Genomic DNA, 20,674 nt, shown 5'->3' on the forward strand with positions numbered 1-20,674 from the left:
CGCTGCCGTCTCTCTCTTTCTTCCCCCTCATCCATCTTTTCCCGCCGTCGATGCCCCCCCCTTCCTCGTGTCTCGCTCTCGCCCCCCCCCGTCCCATTCTTCCCTCCCTCTCTCCCGCCCGCCCCTCCTCGCCTTCCCTCACCGCTTCCCGCCTTTTTCGCTCTCCCTCCTCCCCTCCCCACCCCGTTCTCTGCCCCCCGCCCGGCCCCGTTCCACCTCCCGCCTCTCCCTCCTTCCCTCCCTCCCGGCTGCAGGCGGAGCGGGCCCGGCAGGAGGCGGAGGAGGAGGCGGAGCGGGCGGCCGCACGTCCCCCGGCCGGCCGAGCGGCCCCCCCGCCATGGGTCGGAAGCGCTGCGTGGGGGGAGACGGCTCCAAGATGGCGGCGGGTTGCTGCGGGGTGAAGAAGCAGAAACTCTCCAGCTCCCCTCCGTCGGGCTCGGCCGGGCCGGGCGGCGGCGGCGGCTCCCACTGCGGCGGGGCGGCGGCGGCCGCGGGGGGCGGCGGCGAGCCGGGGTCGCTCCCCCCGCCGGGCCCGGGCAGCGCCCGCCTCAACGGCCTCGGGGGGCTGGCGGGGGGCGCCGCCGGCTGCGCCCTGTCTCCGCCGCTGCCGCCCAACTGCGGCGGGGGCCCCGGCGGCCTCTCCGGCCCGGCCGCCGCCGCGCTGCTCTCCTCGCCCGGGGCCGGGCCCGGCGGCTGCAGGAAGATGGTGGTGTCGGCCGAGATGTGCTGCTTCTGCTTCGACGTGCTCTACTGTCACCTGTACGGATACCAGCCCCCGCGGAGCCCCCGCTTCACCAACGACCCTTAGTAAGTATCGCCCCCGGCCAGCCCTGGAAGGAGTGGGTGGCCGTGGCCGCTTCGCCGGGGACCTCAGCCGGGACCCCCTCAGGAGGCAGCGAGGCAGCCCCCACTCCCTCCATGCCTAATGATTGTTGATAATGAGAACTGTTGAGGGGTGCAGTTTTCTCTGGGCAGAGTGGGACTCAGACATGCAGCTTCTCCCCCCTACCCCAGCAAGTCTGGGAGGACCCTGCAGCTACTTCTGGAAAGCGGGGGGGGGGGGCCACTTCACCGGGGGGGGGCGGGTGAAGTGGATCTCAATTTACAGCATTTACTCAAGTGCAAGACTAGGTTAAAGGAGTCTCCTTCTATTCACCTGAAAAATATAGTTATGTCCAATAATCATATTTATATGTGTGTAGCATGTTTAAGGCTTTACATTCTGGGGCATTTTCCTTTCTAGGAAAGACGGTATTAAGTGGCTCAGCTCGATTCGCGCTGTGCAAAGGATGGTTAAAAAGACAGTCCCCCCCCATTCCCCAGCTACCTCTGTTGAGCCCCCTCCCCAAATGTGTAAGAATAACTGTGATTATTTGTTGTCTTTGTACCTTGAATCATTCAAGTTGCTCAGCCATTGTGCATTAGTGTTGTTTAAAAAAGTAGCTGCTTTGCCCAGTCCTCTCAGATTGTCTGTGAGACTCCCCCCCCCCCAGCTTATATCTACCTCTGTAGAGTCCCCTGTGTCTGATATTGTTTATTAAGCGTATTACTGCATCTTAAGTGACTCCTCATTGGGCACAGTGTGAAGTGTATATAAAGAATGCAATTGCTTCCTTGCTCCATTTCGACTGTGATAACCACCTCAACTACCTCTGCCAAGTCCCCCTTATGCTGAATAGGATTAATTAATAACATTCATTATCTTCAGTACTTTTACTTGTTAAGCACCGCACAATGTATGTTTTAAAAAGAACCTTGCTTGCAGTGTTTCAGTCTTTACAGTCTGGTGGTAAGTAGTGTGGCCTTCTGACTTGTGTACTGTCGTGCAGGGGCTTCTCCAGAACACAATGTCCTTAGAAAGCTAATCTCAAAACTTCTTTTTGCCCTATAAGATCCTCTTCTGTGGCAGAATGGTCTAATTATCTCTAGTTGATATTTCTCCTAGTGCATTCATGCTCCTTCACCCCCTGTTTTCAGACTATACAAACAATTTCTGATAACTACTCTGAACTCCAAAAGTGCCATAGTTAGCTTACACCAGAGACCCTTCTCTACTTCCTATTTATTATTATTCTGTAGTAATATTTGGTGAGTGCTATGCCATTCCAGACCCCCCCCCCCCCAGGCTTCTGACATCTTTTAAATAGCTGCTTCACTTAGACCACTGGTGAATTTTCCAACCCCACACAATCCTGGATCTTTTAGCAGTTCAACCATCCACTAGTGATTGAGTATCCTACTGTTCTCTCCCCCCCCCCCCCAGTTGTCCCTTTGAATATGTTAGGGTCCGGATTCTCCTGCTGCTCTTGTGTGGCTGCCAGCTCTTTTACAGCATTATTGCATGTTATAAGACAAACACGGGATTCCCAGCCATGTGTCTCTCTGGTAAGGATAATACAGGGTTTAGCTGGGGTGTGTGTGTGTGACTTTAAGGGGAGAACCAGCAGGTGCAAAGAGACGCTTAAATCTTCCCCTGCTGGCCCATTTTTAGATTTTTTTTCAGCGAGTTCCAAAGTTCTGAGCCCTAACAAAGCAAGGTGGGGAGGTAGGGTTAGACACCAGAAGACAAGCACCCCCACCTCCCGATTCTTCCCTGCAGATTTTCTTCTTCCCCACCCCCAGTGTGTTACCTCAGGAAAATGGGCTTGGAGATGCACATTTTCTGATACATGTAGTTCTGCCTTCAGAAGAGCTGCTTGGTGACTAGATTCACTCTCCTTTCCTTCAAGATCCTCCCTTTTATCTGACGTGTAATTGTTGCTATCTGCAGAGGTTCCACCTCATGACGTCCAAGTGTGCACCTCCACAACTCCCTTGGTGTGTTCCTAGGTCATTTATACTTGGGTTTTCCTTAACCAGCCTCCATGCCTGTTCCAGTTTCACTTTAACTCCTGAGTACCATGCATCTCAAAACTCCCATACAATGCCCCCATATTAGGGAGCCAACACAAACCCCTAGTGACTGTCCCCTTTTACAATATTTCACTGTTGCTGTGTAGTTTCCTGTATAATGGACAGCCCCTTATATTAGTCTTTTTCTCTGCCACCCTCCAAATCAATTGTGTGACAGTACAGATCTTTCCTGCAGATCTTTTTTCAGTTGCATGTGTCTTTCAGACTGTAGCCCTATCTTCACTTGTTTGTAAGAGAGCCCCTTTGAACTCATTTGAGCTTTTTCCCAAAAAAGCATGCATAGGATCTGACTGCTTGTCTCACTATATTAGCAACCCTAGTGAACGTATCTACAGCCCTTCAGCATATCCCTAGTTCACCTACACAAAGGGCAGTGTGAAGAGTCTTCTGTGAAAGAATTGGTATAACCGGATTGTGTCAACCATGTTAGTAGCATGTGGGGTCTACAGAGCCCGGATGGGAGAAGATTCTAGTCTTACTGCCATGTAGTTCTGCTTTCTCAATGGCATAAAATCTGTTTTCTTATCTCAGATGACTGAAATTGGGCCTGTACCATTTCTCATATCCTTTGTACAGCTACCTGTGCCTGTAAAACTTTAATTTCAGTCAAAAAACTTGTGCGTGCATCGCTTTTTTTATATCTTCACAAGATATTCTTAATGAACTCCAAAATCCCCATAATGAAGGACTGCCCTGTGCAGTTTAGAGAGACAGTTTCTCAGTGAGAAGGGGCAGGGCCATAGCGCTGCAATATGCATAGCATCCAAAGTTCAGTCATTGGCATGTCGACAGATCTTGGCTATCAGTTCTGGAAAGTCACCTCAGAGAATACATTGATCCGATTCCCATCACCCCTCTCAGGTTAGGGATGTACATTGAAGATTACATAAACATGTTTCTTTCCCTTTTAAATAATATTTTACAAGCAAGAAAATCATGTCAAAAGGGTGCACTAACTCTCTTGTGCTGCATTACTTTGGGGTGGTTTGAATTACTAAGGAACCTGATATAAGAGTTATTCCAGACAAATTGCTGTTGAATACAAGGTTGTGACTTTTATGCAGTGTAGGAAACTTGTTAGTGCTGCCAGGGTGCTCCCTGCATACACCAGCCCCCTCATTCAGCTCTTTTTTCAATAATGACCTCACAAGAGTATGCAGTTTCCCCTTTGTATTACAATGCCATGTATATCCCAATCTCTGATCCAGTAACCCCCAAGCCACTCTCATTAGAATCCCTTTATACTGCCATTCCCAAATACTGATGTATTTTACTGATGCATTTTATTTCTGTGCCTCTTGCACTTGAAACTCCTATTACCAGGTTCTGTAGTTTCCCGTTCCTATAGAAATATTGCTTCCCCAAGTGATTGCTACTGGTGATGCAATCTCCATCATTCTTACTTTGCACCCAGTTGCCCAAGAATATGAGTACAGACAAAGGATCGCTTGAAAATGTTCACCAGGGCAGCTCTGGCCCCAGAAGAAGCTGGTCTTCTGTGGGCTTTATCCGTATGGGAAGCACGGTATCGCTCTGCTCTTTGTTTTTTCCTGGAGTTAAGAACAGCTTTGGGGTGGGGTGGGGGTATAATAATGACTGGGCACACAACATGGTGAGAATTTTGTACCTTTATAAACTTACGCATTTAAAACATTTATATCTTGCCTTCCTAGCCACATGGCTCTCCAAAGCACCTCATGATCAGCAATTTAAAATGTAAATTAACATGATTTAGCCCCCTCACTAAAGACTTCTCCAGCATGATTGCTGATTCACATCTGAAACACTGCCTCACTCCAGATAGGCACTCACCCCTGGAAACAGATACCAGGAAAACCTAGTAACTGATGTACCCTGTGTATCTAACAGCCAAATGGTCCATGCGAGTAGATCTTAAATTCAAGAATTGGGGCAACTTGGCTGTAAAATAGATGGTTCTACAAATTTGGGGGAACCCTTAGGGTTGCAGAAAAATCTGAGGACCCAGAAAAATACATTTGGAGTTTAATCCCCTCCCAATCATTTGCCTTCTCTCCACGCATGCACAGACTTCCAGTGATCCATTGGCTGGTCCTGCAGGAACCGTGTGGTGGCCAGGCGCTCCAGACGACCTGCCCATGTTTAGTGGGCCATCCTGCCTTTGACTGCTCCAAAAGCCAGCAGACAGTTAGATTCTGGGGGCTGCTAGCAGGCCTCACCTCTTCCAGCTATGGGGTGGGGTTAGGAACAGAGGGGGTATTTTAAGGAGGAAGACACAGGGAAAGGTATTTGGGAAGAAATATTGAGAGGGAAAGTTTGGTGGGGGGGAATAAAGGCAGGGGGGATGGGAGTCCTCCTTGCAAGTCCCCAACCCGCCTCCCCCACTATCACCCCACCCTCCCAAACCCACCATGGCTCATAACTCCCTGGAATCCCCCCTCCCCCCGGTGAGTTTTGCACACACACACACACACCTTGTTTATAAGAGTAGTCATACTGGATCAGACGGGTGTTCCGTATAGCCCAGCATCCTGTTTTACACACAGTAGTCAACAAGATGCCTGCAAGTGTGGCACAGATGCCAAAGCCTTCCCCTGTTGTCCCCCCCCCCCCATCACTGGTATTGTGAGGGTGGTGGCTGCCTCCCAACATGGAATTTCCAGTTAGTTATTGTGGTTGATAGACATTAATGGACCTGACCTCCACTTTTATAGTCAACTAAACTAGTGGCATGCTGGTTGTTGTGGGTTTTCCGGGCTGTATTGCCGTGGTCTTGGCATTGTAGTTCCTGACGTTTCACCAGCAGCTGTGGCTGGCATCTTCAGAGGTGTAGCACCTGGCATCTTCAGAGGTGCTACACCTCTGAAGATGCCAGCCACAGCTGCTGGTGAAACGTCAGGAACTACAATGCCAAGACCACGGCAATACAGCCCGGAAAACCCACAACAACCATCGTTCTCCGACCGTGAAAGCCTTCGACAATAGTGGCATGCTGTTGCAGAGGGGTGGGGCCAGAGAATGGTTTAAACATGGTCCCTGCCTGTCATATCTTCTTCCTGCATTGGTTGCATCCGGCAGAAATGATGGGTAGGGGGACAAGTTTGAGCTGTTCTAGTTTCACCAAAATATTTTACCCTGCATGCACTCTTTCTATAATCAGGGTTGTGTGTATGTTGCAGAAACACGCTATTTAGTATTTGGCCCAGTATTCAGCTTCCTGTGTAGGGTGGCTCAGGGGGAAGGGGCAGGGTCCTATCAGGTGTGGAGGCCATTGCCATGGTGTTCCCAATAGGGTGGGGTTTGATGGCTGTGGAATACTCAGGGCTGAGCAATAAACCTGAGGACGCAGTACATTTGATTAATTGACAAACCCTGTATTTCCCCAGGAGTGCCAGATAACAAAGCTTTTGCTGTACATACATTGCAATACTAAAATTTTTAGGGAGCGGACCTCTGGCTCAGAGCACACTTCATCTTGCCAGAATTTTCCTATTGTCAAAATACAGTTTAATTGAATTCAATTCATTTGACTCTAAAAGGGAATTATGCCAGCATAGGGAAAAAAAACTTGGGTGTTCTTTCTGCTTTGTTAACTTTCTAAATATATAGTTCCTTCCCTCATTACTGCACCTTGTGTTATTGTAGACCAGGAAAAGCCTAAACTTCAAATTTCACCCAAATCCTCACTGGCTGAAAATCTACAGATGACACTGGTCTTCCATTTTGCCTTTGCTACCACTTTTTAATACATATAAAGTCATAGCACAACAGCAAAGACTGCTCTTCTATTTCAACTTTTCAAGTAAGGTGGTGGGAGCTATACTTGTAGCACAAGCAGATTAACTAGCCAATTGGCCTGTTGTCTCCAAACAACCTCCCTTTTCAGTAGTTTGGAGAAGAAAATGTGCATTTCATCCTCACCCCAGTAGGCATTGTTTTTTCCCCCTTGACTCTATTGATTTCTCAAGGAAGCCCATGTTCATCTCAAGAATCACACTTACACTGCTCAGCCTGGCATGTGGATCGTCGTGGTTCACAGTTTCATCCTTCATGCTAAGGTCTTTCATATATCTGTTACCTCCTGTGGAGCCCTGTTTCATAGCTGATGGGGATGAGTTTTTTCCTCGCCATGTATTTTAGATGACATCTCTGTTCTGCTAGCATTTTTTGCACACCTTTTATATTGCCCTGTCCTTTCCTGATAGACAGTGATATGCATACACAGTGTATTTTATCAAAGTATTACCCTCCTCTCTTTGTTTGGTCCTTGTGTCAAAAAGGAATTCTCCTCTGTTCCATAGATTTTCATGGTGTCCCTACTTTAGTATTTTATGGTTGTAATTTTCTGTTCACTCTGTCTTACCCCACTCAGAAGGTCTTGTGGGGTAAACATGGGCCTCCATTTTATCTTCGGAAGAACCCAGTGAGGTTGTTTGACTGAAAGTAAGTGACTGGCCTCATAATCCAGTCAGTTTAATGGCTGAGTAGGTATATGAATCTAGCCCTTCCCAGCCCTAGTCTGGCACTCTAACCATTGCACCACACCTAGTCTGTTCTATGCCTGTTCTACTATTGATTGTATTATCAATAATGTATGTCTATCTGCTAGATATGCCATCCCTGTTGTATGGCTGCAGTAACTGTTTGTGATGCTGGCCAAGTGTATTGCCCCTTTCCCTTTTGCCTATACCATCTTAGCATTTGTGTATGCAAGACGCAAAGACTTGCAGCTGTTGAACTGTTTCCCCAAACGTTGTCTGGGTTTGCTTGCACGTTCATCTCTTATGGCAGTATAAATAACATGAATGTTGCACAGTGTCAGTCTACCTCTGTCTGTGTTTCTTGGAGACTCCTTTTGATTACATTCTTGGCAGGATACTTGAGGACCTAGAAACAGATTTTTGCTGATGAAACACACTACCCAATGCCTACTTCATGTTCTTAATTGGTATATTTTAAGTACGGGACCCGATAGCTGAAGGGATTAATTTTTTTCAAGGACAGGGTTACTTTTTTCGCTGCTATTGCCCAGACTTTGCCATTTTTGTAGCTAAGTAGTGTAGTAGCACCACTAGATACTATAATATTCTCACTGTGTTTATATGCTGGAAGCAGATGGGTTCTCACTTCTGATCCAATTTGACTGTAGATGATAACTTTCATGTGTTTTTATTCTGAAAGTGAGCTTTGCATTGGTAGGGAAGGAGGTGCTAGTATATAGTTTTTCATGTATTCCACCTTTACAGACCTTGTGACTGTTGGACGAGATGAAAGTGGCTTCATCTGCATGTTAGTTATGTTTCTACTATGCTTGGAATAAGACTTAATTTAAACAAAGTTTAATGTATGCTGTCTTTCAGTCCCTTTACAAACATGCTCATTAGCTCTACAAAACTGTATGTTGCATTGAATCCTAATAGAAACCAGTGGGGACCCAGAGTGGCTTATATCGTTCTTACATCCTTCATTTTAACCCACAGCTGCCCTGTGAGGTAGGTTAGGCTGAGTGTGTGATTGGCCCAAGGTCACCCAGGAAGCTTCCAAGGCAGCTGAATATGAGTCTATTAGATCCTAGTCTGGCACTCTAACCACTACACCATGCTGGCTCTTTCATGCAAGACACCTTCCAGCCACCACTATGGAGGAATGAGTAGGAGCAGGTATTCATGTATAGACCCTGTTTCTCAGTAATGGTCTGGTGGATTGTCTCTCTCCCCACCCCCCCAACCCGGCCCTTTTGGTTTTATGTAGGGTTTTCTTCCCACTGGGGGGAGTGAGTGACAGTACAACCCTATGCAGTTTTTCTAGTCTAAGCTCACGAAAATAATGGGTTTAGATTGAAGTAACTCTACATAGGATTGTGTTGTGAACGTGTTACATTCAATATTGGTGTCCTGCATGTGTATTCATACACCCAGTGAGAATTGGTTTCTCATGGTTATCTTAAATCTGTGACTCCATAAAATTTCAGATTTGAAAACTGACGAGTATTTCATTCCAGAGGGAAAGCCATTTTACTGGGTTGCTGCAAAACAACAGAGTCCTGTGGCATCTTAAAGATTAACACAGTTTTATGGTAGGTGCTTCTGTTGGCTCGAGCATACTTTGTTAGAAGCATCAATTATTGAATAATTATTCATCTCTTTGTTTCATTAATACAACATAAACAAGCAGGGGCCTGCAACAAAATGTCGTGGATAAAATTGTGCTGATGTCGAGGAGAGGGCATGGAGCTGAGCTGGGTGTGCCAATGCTGAGAGTAGTGTTGGTCACAGGGGCCATAGTGGTATTGGTGGAGGGCAGGGAAATTGTGGGGGGGGAGTCCCATTTCCCTGCCTTTGTAACCCCCCATTCCCAAACACCCTTCCCTGTTTGTCTTGGTCGCTCCTCCCTTGTCAAAAATCCTTGCCTGTTCCTCTCTCCCCTCCCTTGCCTATTCCTTCCCAGCACCCTGCCCCTTACAAAGGCCTTTTTTTGGTTTCTCCCCTCCCAAAGGCCCTTCCTGGTCCCCCCCCCCACCACCTTGTGACTCATTGTGTCAGTTTGTTGCGGCCTGCTGCCAGGCTGAGTAGAGAGCAGGGCCAAGGACTGGGATGGGTACCACTCCTCTGGTAGTTTGCCATATTTGACCTGGCTGTGTTTTCTTGCTGATGGGTCATTTGGAGCGTCCGTTGACCACATGGCTCCTGTGAGGCCCATTCGGTCAGTTATTGGAGAAGTGTACGTGCACAAAGGCAAGGTAAGTGGTTTGGAGGGATTCCCCTGGGTTGCAGAAGCCTCCAGTGCATTCTGAAATTGCCCTTGTCATTGGACATAAGCATCTGTATGCATCAGGGCTACTTCAAAATTAGATACAAGGTTATTTCCATGCACAGCTGAATTTGCAGCTAACATGCAAGTTATAAGTTACCTGTGGAATTTCCTACAGTAAGCGGATAAAGGATTACTACCTGGAGTACCCAATGTATGAGTATTCAGAACTGAACATTTTAATGAAAAATACAGATATTTTGCTTGTAAAAGGTTTGCCATCTGCACATGGATGTTTGCTATTCAGTAACTTCAGGTCGTCTTGATGGGAACCAAGTTGAAGTTTGTTGCTGATTGTCTTCATAATGGAAATGTATTTAAAATGTAAATAGTGGCTATATTGGGTCGACTTTAATTCAGTATATTGCTTAAGAGGTATTTAAGGGACTATGCCACAATTACGAAAATGTAAAAGTGGCTTACTTTTCGTCCCCAGCTGTCCTGTGCTGTGCAGGCTGGCTTGCCTGGGCTACTCTGGAATAGGGCTGCTGGCTCAGTAAGCTGGACTTGGGAGCTTGGAGCTGGGAGTTTGGAGTGATCCAACAAGGAAGCCATCTCAAGCCTCAGCCTAAATAGGCTGGGTGTTAATCACGCTCAGCTGCACTGGCTCAGGAAGTTGTGCTGGGCTCTGGCCAGGATCCTGCGAGGAAGTATCATACTCAGTGCTTTGTTCTGAGTCTACAGGGAAGTGACGCACTGCCGGCCTTGCACTTTTCCTCCTTTGTGCTACTTCTGCCTGGGCCATTCACCGCTGATGTTCCTGCAGTGTGGAAGAGCGGGAGCTAGGTCCTGCCTCCTCCTCCTCCTCATTTAATGGGGGCCTAACGGTGATCTCTGAGGCATATGGCAAGGACTTGCATGCAGGCTGTGGCAGGGTGGTCTCTGGCTGTGCTGGGGCACGGACCGTTGGCGCCTCTGCAGCCTCAGGTCCTCTTTGGTCCTGCTGATCTTCCTGGCTCCCTGGCCCCTGCCCCTCAGGAGCTTCCTCTGAGTCCTCTTGGTCAGCGTCACTGGGCTGGTTAGAGGGGTCATGATACCAACCTTTATTTATTTATTTATTTATTTATTTATTTAATCACATTTCTAGACCGCCCTCCCCGTCAGACGGGCTCAGGGTGGTTTAACAACAGCTTAAAACAATAAAACATTATAAAAACATTAAAACATATCAAACAATTAAAATTGGCGGGTATAAAATATTAAAATACAGCATTGTCCTGCATGGGTGGTGGAAGGTCTTCAGTGGTATGGCCGGCGAGAGGACAGCCTAGCCCCCACCAAATGCCTGGTGGAACATCTCCGTCTTGCAGGCCCGGCGGAAAGATAACAAATCCTGCCGGGCCCTAGTTTCCTCAGATAGAGAGTTCCACCAGGTCGGAGCCAGAACTGAGAAGGCCCTGGCTCTGGTAGAGGCCAGGGGCCAGGGACCACCAGCAAGTTCTTAGTGGCTGATCGAAGTGACCTCCGGGGAACATATGGGGAGAGGCGGTCCCGAAGGTATGCTGGGCCCAGTCTGCATAGGGCTTTATAGGTCAACACCAAAACCTTGAACCAGACCCAGTACTCAACCGGTAACCAGTGCAGCTGACGGAGGATAGGTGTTATATGAGCCATGATTGGTGCTTTGGCAACCGCTCATGCAGCTGCATTCTGAACCAGCTGCAGTTTCCGGATCAAGCCCAAGGGAAGCCCTGTGTAGAGTGAGTTGCAGTAGTCTAATCTGGAGGTGACCGTTGCCTGGATCACTGTTGTAAGGTCATGGGTCGATAGGTAGGGGACAAGTTGTCGAGCCTGTCTTAGTTAGAAGAAAGAGGATCTAACAACCGCTGCGACTTGTGCCTCCATAGACAAGGAAGCATCCAGGACCACCCCCAGGCTCCTCACTCTCGACACCAGCGTAAGTGGCGCTCCGTCGAGAGCAGGGAGCCAGAGTCCCGCACCCATGGACCCTAGACCCACATGCAGGACCTCCGTCTTCAAGGGATTCAATCTCAGCCGACTCTGTTTCAACCATCCAGTCACAGTTCCGAAGGCACGTTCCAGGACATCAAGGGCAGAGCCAGGCCGGCCATCCATCATCAGATACAATTGGGTGTCATCTGCGTATTGATGGCACCCAAGTCCGAAACTCTGTACCTGCTGGGCAAGGGGGCGCATATATACGTTAAATAGCAGGGGGAAGAGTATTGCCCCTTGAGGGACACCGCACACCAACGGGTGGCGGGATGACAACTTCTCCCCTAGTGCCACCCTCTGTCCCCGACCGTGGAGAAAAGAGACCAACCACTGCAGAGCTGTCCCTTGAATCCCCACATCGGCAAGGTGGTGGACCAACAGGTCATGATCGACCGTGTCGAATGCTGCTGATAGATCTAACAATATCAGCAGCACCGACCTGCCTTGATCCAGCTGTCTACGGAGATCGTCCATCAGGGCGACCAGCAATGTCTCCGTCCCATGTCCCGGACGGAAGCCCGACTGGAAAGGATCTAGGGATGAGGAATCATTCAGGAAGACCTGCACCGCCCGCTCAATCACCTTACCCAGGAACGGGAGGTTCGAAACTGGGTGGTAACTGACCGGGTCTGTAGGGTCCAAAGATGGTTTTTTCAGGAGAGGCCTAACCACAGCTTCCTTCAGCGCTTCCGGGAAGATCCCGGAGCTCAGAGACATGTTGACAATGGCCTCCAGGGCATCCCGTAGCCCATCTACGCTGGCCTTCACCAGCCACGAAGGGCACGGGTCCAAGGAGCATGTGGTAGGCCTAACTGCTCGCAGGATCCTGTCAATTTCATCCCCAGAGAGTGGACTGAAATGGTCCCAGAAGGCGGCCAAGGGGCCTCCAGTTCGCACACTGTGTCAACTGTGGCTGGGAGATCACGGCGGAGAGACAAGATTTTATCAGCAAAAAAGCTCCCAAAAGCCTCACAGCTAATATCTGAATTTGAATTTTGATGGTCCCCTCCTGATAAGGAGACCAAAGACCGAACCACATTGAACAGTTTTGCTGGGCATGAGCTAGCTGATGCAATGGAGGCTGCATAGAACTCTTTCTTTGTAGCCTTCACTGCCATCTCATAGGCCTTCATAAACGTCCTATAAACACCCTTTTTGGATATGGTGATGCACAAGTCCAAATTTACTTGGTAGGGTGACCCACTTAAAAAAATTAGCATAAGCAAATCAATAATACTGCAAAGTCAGGGTGACCCACTTTGAGAGGGTTCACAACCACTTTTGGGTCAGCACCCACAAGTTGGGAAATGCTGATCTAGTTGAGCTGTTCAGGGCAGTGAGGGAGTCTTACAGCTGTCTGCTGCTTCACTGCCAGATGTTGCTGTGGCTTTTTTGCTAGGCCCTTTGTGAATCAAATTGTTTGTGTCTGATCTGCATGCTACTGTTACGGCAGAGTCTGGACCTAAGTTATCTTCATACTTCTTTTAGCTACTTTTCCTTGGATAGATTTCTGTTCTTGCCTAGGATGCAAACAAGAGTCTTGTACAGATTTGTGCAACCTCTTATAGCTTATAGCTAGGGTAGGAAAGCTAACCCTTTTGGTGATGGCCAGATAAACTTAAGAAGCTGGCTGCCTTAGTATATGTAGTGGAGCAGGGGCTGGGAATAGGGTCTGCCTTGAAAAAAAGAAGTCCTCACTAGAAGCAAAGGGCCTTGGAAATTATTGGCCAGCTGTACTTTTCCCAGCATAGGCTTTCCTTGGAGAAAGTTTGAATGGTTCAAAATGAAACTATTTTGATTGTGATAGCAGCGGCTCCAGGATGGACACTGTAGCTGTTCTGTTCCAGTTGCACCAGCATTATATGAGGTGGCAAGCTCAGTTCAAGGTGTAATGCCTTTAAACAAGATAGTGCCAGTGTGCCTTTGGGAGTGCCTCCCCCCTTGAGACCCGTTCCTCTGAAGGTCCAGAGACAGACCTGTTTCAGGAATGATGGCAGAAGCTTTGGGTTTGTACTACAGTGCATTGCCCCTCCCCCAGCTTTAGGTTGTCTTCAACTTTCTTTTACTCTGTTTAAACTTGCCTAAGAAATAGCAAGCTCACATAGTAAATGCTCCCTGATCTCTTGCACTTTGCAGCCTGTCTTCTTTCAGACATTTCCAAACTACTGTGATAGCAGCCTTAGGTATATTGCTGCAAGGCTGCTTTCAGCTGATAATTGCCTTGTATTTCCCATTGTTTGTTTATGACTTCACTGGCTAAGACAAAGGAACATGTCTTGTATATTGCCCTGTTTTCTTTCCTCTTGGTTTGGGCATCCTTCTTTCTCCCTTTGAGGTGGAGGACATCTTGGGTGATTTCTACCGTCCAATCGGGGAGGCAGGAAGTTAAAATCTTCTTCCTCTTCCTTGGTGTGTGGGACCACTCCCTTAGGCTCTCAGTTCTGTTCCTGCCTCCAGGGAGAGCAGTTGGTCAGTAGGTTAGCTTAGCTACTTCTGCCTCTACTTGAGACAATCTTTCTCAGTTTGGCTGAACTCTTTTTACTACTATTCCTTTCCTTCAGTCCTTAATCCCTAACCTTGCCCTCTCCTTATTCTGTCTCCTTATTTCCTCCTCTACCTCGACTTATTTTTTTAAAAAAAAACCCTAGAGAGAAGGAGAGGGGGAAGTGAAGAGGAGGACGATGGATTCAAGGGAGTCATCGGACTCTGAAGCAAGTTGTATGGAGAGGGCCTTGGGCTGTCCCCAAGGAGCCGTCCTTCTGGCAGCAGGGACAGACCCAGCCGGCACTGACATGCCTCTTCAGGCTGATCGGCTCCCTGGCCAACACGCTTTGGGATCGGCTCTTCGGCCCTCCAAACGGCCTCGTCTGGCAACGAGGGAGTCCATTAGCAAGGCGCGCCACAGCCAGCAGGCCCAGAGAGGCGCCATTGGACAGATCATGGTTTTGGCGAGAAAGGACGATGTGGCTGCTGTTTTCTCGCCCCCAAGCAACAACGTGCTTGCCAACCTCCTGGTGGGAGATTTGAGGCAAAATGATGACCCATGTTTGCTGAGCCCCAGCCAGACTGCACCAGTAGCCCACGTAAGTGCCTCAAAACCTATATTACCTCCAGAGTTTGTGTCTGCTATCAGACAGACCATGAGAGAGGAGATCTTGTCCCTATGCAATATGAAAACAGCCTCCTCTAGCATTGCTCCTGCCACTACATTGCCTGAGACCTTGAGGGAGGTAGTGCCCAAGGCAGCCAATGGCCAACCAAGGTGGCCAGAAAGAGTCCCCAGACCCCTTGTCCAGAGAAATCTCTCAGATGGGCCTAGGGGGAATCCTCACTGAGCGAGGATTCTGAGGAAGGGGAATTCTGGCCAGAGGACAATGAGGAGGAAGAGGCACCCAGTGCAGATCAGTCAAATAGATTATTTCAGGCGGAAGACTACCAATACATCTTAGCCAAAATGCTTTCAGCTCTAGACCTTCAAGAGGTACAAAAGGGGGATGAGGAAGAACCCAGAGCTGAGGGTGCAAAGGGCAGACCTAAGGGTAATAAGGAGTTCTTTCCCAGAACAGAGGAAAAAACCAAAGTGTTTCCTTTCACAGAATACATTGAGTGCCAACTGAAAGCAGAGTGGTCCACGCCAGCAGCATGCAAACACTTTCCTAATGCTCATAAAAAACTCTATAACTTACCTGGCTTTGCCAATGAGCTGTTACAGGTACCTGTCATCAACGCCCCAGTGGCAGTGCTGCAATCACAGGGTCTGCTTTCCGAAGATAGACAGGGGACCATCAGAGACAGTCTTGACAAAAAAGGAGACGTCTCGCTCAAGTGAGCCCACGAAACAATGGCCATGGCAGTCAAAGCATCAGCTATCTCATCGATAGTCTCCAGAGCATCAGTTGTCTGGGCTAGAAGGCTGATCCAGTTACTTCCTGAAAACAGCAAATGTTTACTAGAAGGGGCCAATAGAATCTTAAAAGCCAGTGCCTTCACAGTGGACACCACTTTGGACGCGCTATCCTTTGTCTCCAGAGCCATGGCCACAACCTGAACGACCAGACGCCTGCTGTGGCTCCAAGCCTGGCCAGCAGACATCCAAGCGAAGGTCATCCTAATGGCCTATCCATTCCAAGGAGGGAAATTGTTTGGAGACCATCTGGATAAGATTCTTGTTGAGACCAAAGACAAGAAGAAAACGATGCCAAAATCCTTCAAAAGGTCCGAGAGACGATCATTTGGATGTCACCCTTTCCGGAATCAACATACTCTTCCTAGAGTTCGTGAAGACACCAAGCATTCCTGGAACTTCCCAAAGACGCAGACACGAAAGGGACCCTTCTAACCCAGGGCCCACAGACCACCAACAAACCGCAACAGTAGGTTCGAATCAGACGACAAGGGATAGAGGCCCTGACTCCCAGAGGGCTCCGGTGGGTGGATGGCTACTTCTCTTTCAAAGGACGTGGGCAGAGTCACCAGCGGATGCCTGAGCCAGAGAAGTAGTATCCAACGGTTACTCCATAGAATTCATCTCCTTTCCACCAGAGTGCTTCGTAAAATCGCCACGCAAGAAGGACCCTCACTGATGGTCGATAATCATCAAGGCCATATGTCATCTAGTAGACATCAACACCATAGAACCAGTGCCTCTCAAGGAGAGAGGAAGAGGCGTATATTCAATTATCTTCATGGTTCCCAAGAGGAACGGGGACTGGAGATCGATCCTGGATCTCAAGTACGTGAACCGATTCATCAGACTCCACCACTTCAGAATGGAAACTCTACGTTCGATAGCAGAGGCCCTTCAACCAGGGGAATTTCTAACTTGTATTGATTTAACAGAAGCATACCTGCACATTTCCATTTCTACAACTCATCGACAGTTCCTGTGGTTTTGTGTGGTGAAAGAACATTTTTAGTTTCATGCGATGCCCTTCAGCTTGTCAACCGCCCTGAGGATCTTCACCAAACTTCTAGTGGTTCCTGTAGTCAGACTGAGGGAACTGGGCTTCCACGTGCATCCTTACTTGAACGACTTGTTAATAAGATAAGACACTAGGGAATCGGCGACACGGAACACCACATTCATAATCCAATTTCTGGAGAAACCCGGCTTCCTTATCAACACGGGCAAGTGTTCTCTGCATCCATCGCAAAGTCTAGAACACTTAGGTCTAATAATAGACACCAAGAAGGGATGTTTTGTCTTGCCCAAGGACAAGGTTCTCAAGACCAAACGTCTAGTGTCAGCAATCATAAGACTACGTTACTCCTTCCTCATGGAGCTGTCCAAACTCCTAGGTCTATTGGTAGCAAACACAGAGGCTATATGCTGGGGTTGGCTCCATATCAGGCCCTTACAGTCACTCCTGAGACCATTCCAGTTCCAGATAGCACAAAAACAGGCTATCAAGGTACGTGTCCTGCAATCAGTCAGGGACAGCCTATGATGGTGGACGATCGACTCCAACCTTCTACAGAGGAAGAGTTTCCTCACTCCGTAATTGGTCCAAATCTTTACAGATGCCTGGCTGGGGGGGCACAATGAACAGGAACCTGATCCAGAGACAGTGGTCCAGAAAGGAGAAGGCTTTACCGATCAATGTGCTAGAACTGCATGTCAGGGCTTGCAGTGGCCACCGCGGGGCAGGGCACTGGGCGGTCTGCTCCTGATGTCAAAGGGGGGCCAGGGATTCTGCGGGACCCTGCTCTGTGGAAGGAGGGGCGGTATACATCACCCAGACTCCCTCTCAATCCACTCGCTGGCCTGCTCAACCTGTGCCACTCACCCTCTTTGGTCTCTGCCATCTCCTCCTCCTTCATCCACTCTCCGCCTTGCCTTCACTCTTGCTCTGCTCCACTCCATCACTCCTACTCAAACCCACCACCTCAGAGCTCTTCCTAGCCACCCTTTATAGGGTTTCCTTTCTCCGCCCCGCCCTCCTTCCAGGCTTGTTCCCTCTCCTGACTTGACCCAGTTGTGCCTCCCCTCAGGTGTCTCCCTCCCGTCACTAATCCCTTCTAGGCTTCCTTGCCTTTCTGGCAGGGTGGGGTTAAATGCGAACCATCCACAGCTGAGGTTTCCTTGGCCTTGCTCGTGAGGAGCTGCCCCAGTAGGCCTCTGAGCTGCTGAGCTTTCCTGGCCTTGCTCGCGAGGAGCTGCCCCGGTAAGCCTCTGCGCTGCTGAGCTTCCCTGGCCTTGCTCGCGAGGAATTGCCCTGGCCAGCTTCTGGGCTGCCTGCCCATTGATGCTGGGCGGGGCTGCCCATCTCCTCCCCCAGAATGCCTGTGGCAGCTCCACCTGGAGGGGCTTGGCTCCTAGCAACTCCTGAGCCAGGCTGCTGTCCTCTAGCCAGGGTGTGGCTCTAGGCTGTAGTAGCTGCTTCTCTTCCTTGGCTGGTAAGGGCTCTGTTTGGGCTGCTGCTGGGTCCCTATCCCCCCTGCCTTGGCCCTTTCCCTCTGGTCTGCTTAGCCCCCTCTTCTCCCCCTGGAGGGTGGGACTAGCTAGTCTCTCCCTGCTCCCTCCAGCCCTCTGAGGCTTTGGCCTTTTGCCCCTTCCCCCTGGAGTAGGCAGGTTCTGGACCTGGTTGCTGGCTGGGGTGGCAGGGCTGCTGCCTCCCGGTTGCCCCCCGCTGTTCCCTCCCGGCAAGTCTGGGGGCTGGGGCTCAGACCCCGGACAGTGCGAGCCATCCACTTAGCACTACTACACTTCAAACCACAGTTAATACAAAGCCATGTACTGATTCATACGGACAAAGTAGCAGCAAAAACCTATATCAACAAACAGGGAGGAACCAGATCCTCATGGCTACAACAAGAGTCTCACAAGATTCTCAGCTGGTTAGAAACCAACCTTCAGGCAGAACATATCAGAGGAGATTCAGAAACCAACCTTCAGGCAGAACATATCAGAGGAGTATTCAACATCCAAGCAGACTGGCTGAGTCGAGAGTCCCTCTATCCAGGAGAATGGTCCCTCAACTCTCAGACATTTCATCTCATAACAAGCCACTTTGGGACACTGGAGGTGGACCTATTCACCTCTCATCTGAATCACCAGGTTCCTTGCTTCTTCTTGAGGTATTTTCATCTGAAGGCAATTGGCACAGATGCGTTGACCTCATGGTGGCCTCAAAGTCTACTGTACGCCTTCCTACCTCTTCCAACGATCTCCAGATTATTGTGGAAGATTCAAGATCAGAGAGCAGAGGTGATCCTGGAGGGTCCATGGTGGCCCTGGAGACCATGGTTCTCCATGTTACAGCTGATGTCCATCAGACCTCCGCTATGACTTCCAAGCAAACCAGACCTATTGCACCAGGGCCCGATCTGGCACCCGCATCCAGAGTGGCTGACAGGTTGGAGATTGAGCGGGAACAGCTGCGACAGAAGGGATACTAAGAAGATCATTGACACAATCCTAGCCTCTAGAAAGAAGTCCACATATATAACTCAACGTGGAAGTCCTTCACGAGGTGGTGCAGATGTAAAAAGCTGGGTCCTCTGAGGGCACCTGTAGGAGGCATTCTGACCTTTTTTCAAGATGGCCTCAACAGTGGTCTCAAACCAGCTACTCTGAAAAAGCAGGTAACAGCAATCAGCACAGTCGTGCCTACTGTGGAGAAAGAGCCTCTGGCCCTTCACCCACACATCAAAAAATTTCTGAGAGGAGCCTCGTTACTGAATCCTCCAACAATTCATCGCTTCCCAACATGGCACCTACAAGTAGTATTGTCAGCACTCACTAAAGTAGTATTGTCAGCACTCACCCTTCAAGCCAGTAAGAGACATCCCATTGTGTTGGTTAAGGCTGAAGGTCATATTTTGAATTGCTATCACCTCAGCACACCGCATCTCAGAGCTATGCGTCTTCCATAGGGACAAGGTGGTCCTACGGACAGATCCAATTTTCCTACGAAAAGTACACTCCAGATTTCATCGATCCCAGGAAATCATTCTACCATCCTTCTGCACAGACGCGAAGCATCCAAAGGAGTGGGAGTGGCATACCCTAGATGTGAGACGAGCCCTAAAAGCCTACTTGTTCAGAACAGAGTCTATACATCAGTCAGATGCACTGTTCATAAACGTCATCCCTCTAAAAGTTGGACAGCAGATTTCGTCCTTGGCTATTGCCTACAGCATCAAGATGTGCATCATGTAGGCTTATAAAACCCACAAGCTTACCATCCCATCCGGCATCACGGCTCATTCAGCCAGGAGTGCCGCGACCAAATGCAGCCCTTTGCAGTAATGCATCAGTGGAAGACATTTGCAGAGCGGCCACATGGTCATCCTTGTCCACTTTCATTAAGCACTACTACATTCACACCTATGCATCGACAGACGCAGCCTTCGGCAGAAGAGTACTTCAGCACATTGTAGAAGATGAAGATCATATCCCACCCGATAGTAACAAACTGCTTTGGGAGATCTCAAGATGTCCCGCTTCAGAGGGAAAATGGACCTTTGGACACTTACCGTGAAGGGTCCTTCTCCTCTGAGGTCAGGAGGACATCTTGCCCTCCCGAGATCTTCACCTTCTAGCTCTTTTTTTATACTGTGTGCTCTAATTTGCCTTGTCTTTTACCTGTTTAAGTGTTCCTTATTAGTCCCACTTAGGCACTCGTTTTTCACAGTTATAGTTCCAGGTTATGTTTTTCAAGTCCTAGAGAGGCCTGCTGTGGGGAGTCACCCGAACTGAGAGCCTAAGGAGGAGGTCCCACCCACCAAGGAAGAGGAAGAAGATTTTAACTTCCTGCCTCCCCGATTGGACGGTGGGAATCACACAAGATGTCCTTCTGACCTCAGAGGAGAAGGACGTTCATGGTAAGTGTCCAAAGGTCCATTCTCTGTCTGGCTTTTAATCTCAGCTGAGCGCTATTACAGATGCTGTGTGACTGTGCATTCTCTCTCTGGCTTGGTTCAGATGATCATTCAAATCGCAGTAGAAGGATTAGAAAACAAATCAAGGTGTGCATGTGTTCCTTTTCTGTTTTCTTTTTGGTGCTCCAGCTGT

At 49.0% G+C, this 20,674-nt stretch overlaps 1 protein-coding gene across 1 annotated transcript in view; it reads left to right on the forward strand.

Annotated features, from left to right (window-relative positions):
• Positions 1-376: 376 nt before the first annotated feature.
• AMMECR1 (AMMECR nuclear protein 1) overlaps positions 377-20,674 on the forward strand; it is a 159,389-nt gene continuing 139,091 nt past the window's right edge. The window contains exon 1 of the mRNA XM_054996712.1: positions 377-807. Coding sequence (XP_054852687.1) covers positions 377-807 — 431 coding nt within the window. The remainder of the gene's footprint in view (positions 808-20,674) is intronic.

The sequence above is a fragment of the Eublepharis macularius genome, chromosome 13 (assembly GCF_028583425.1).
Source record: "Eublepharis macularius isolate TG4126 chromosome 13, MPM_Emac_v1.0, whole genome shotgun sequence".
Taxonomy (NCBI): Eukaryota; Metazoa; Chordata; class Lepidosauria; order Squamata; family Eublepharidae; genus Eublepharis; species Eublepharis macularius.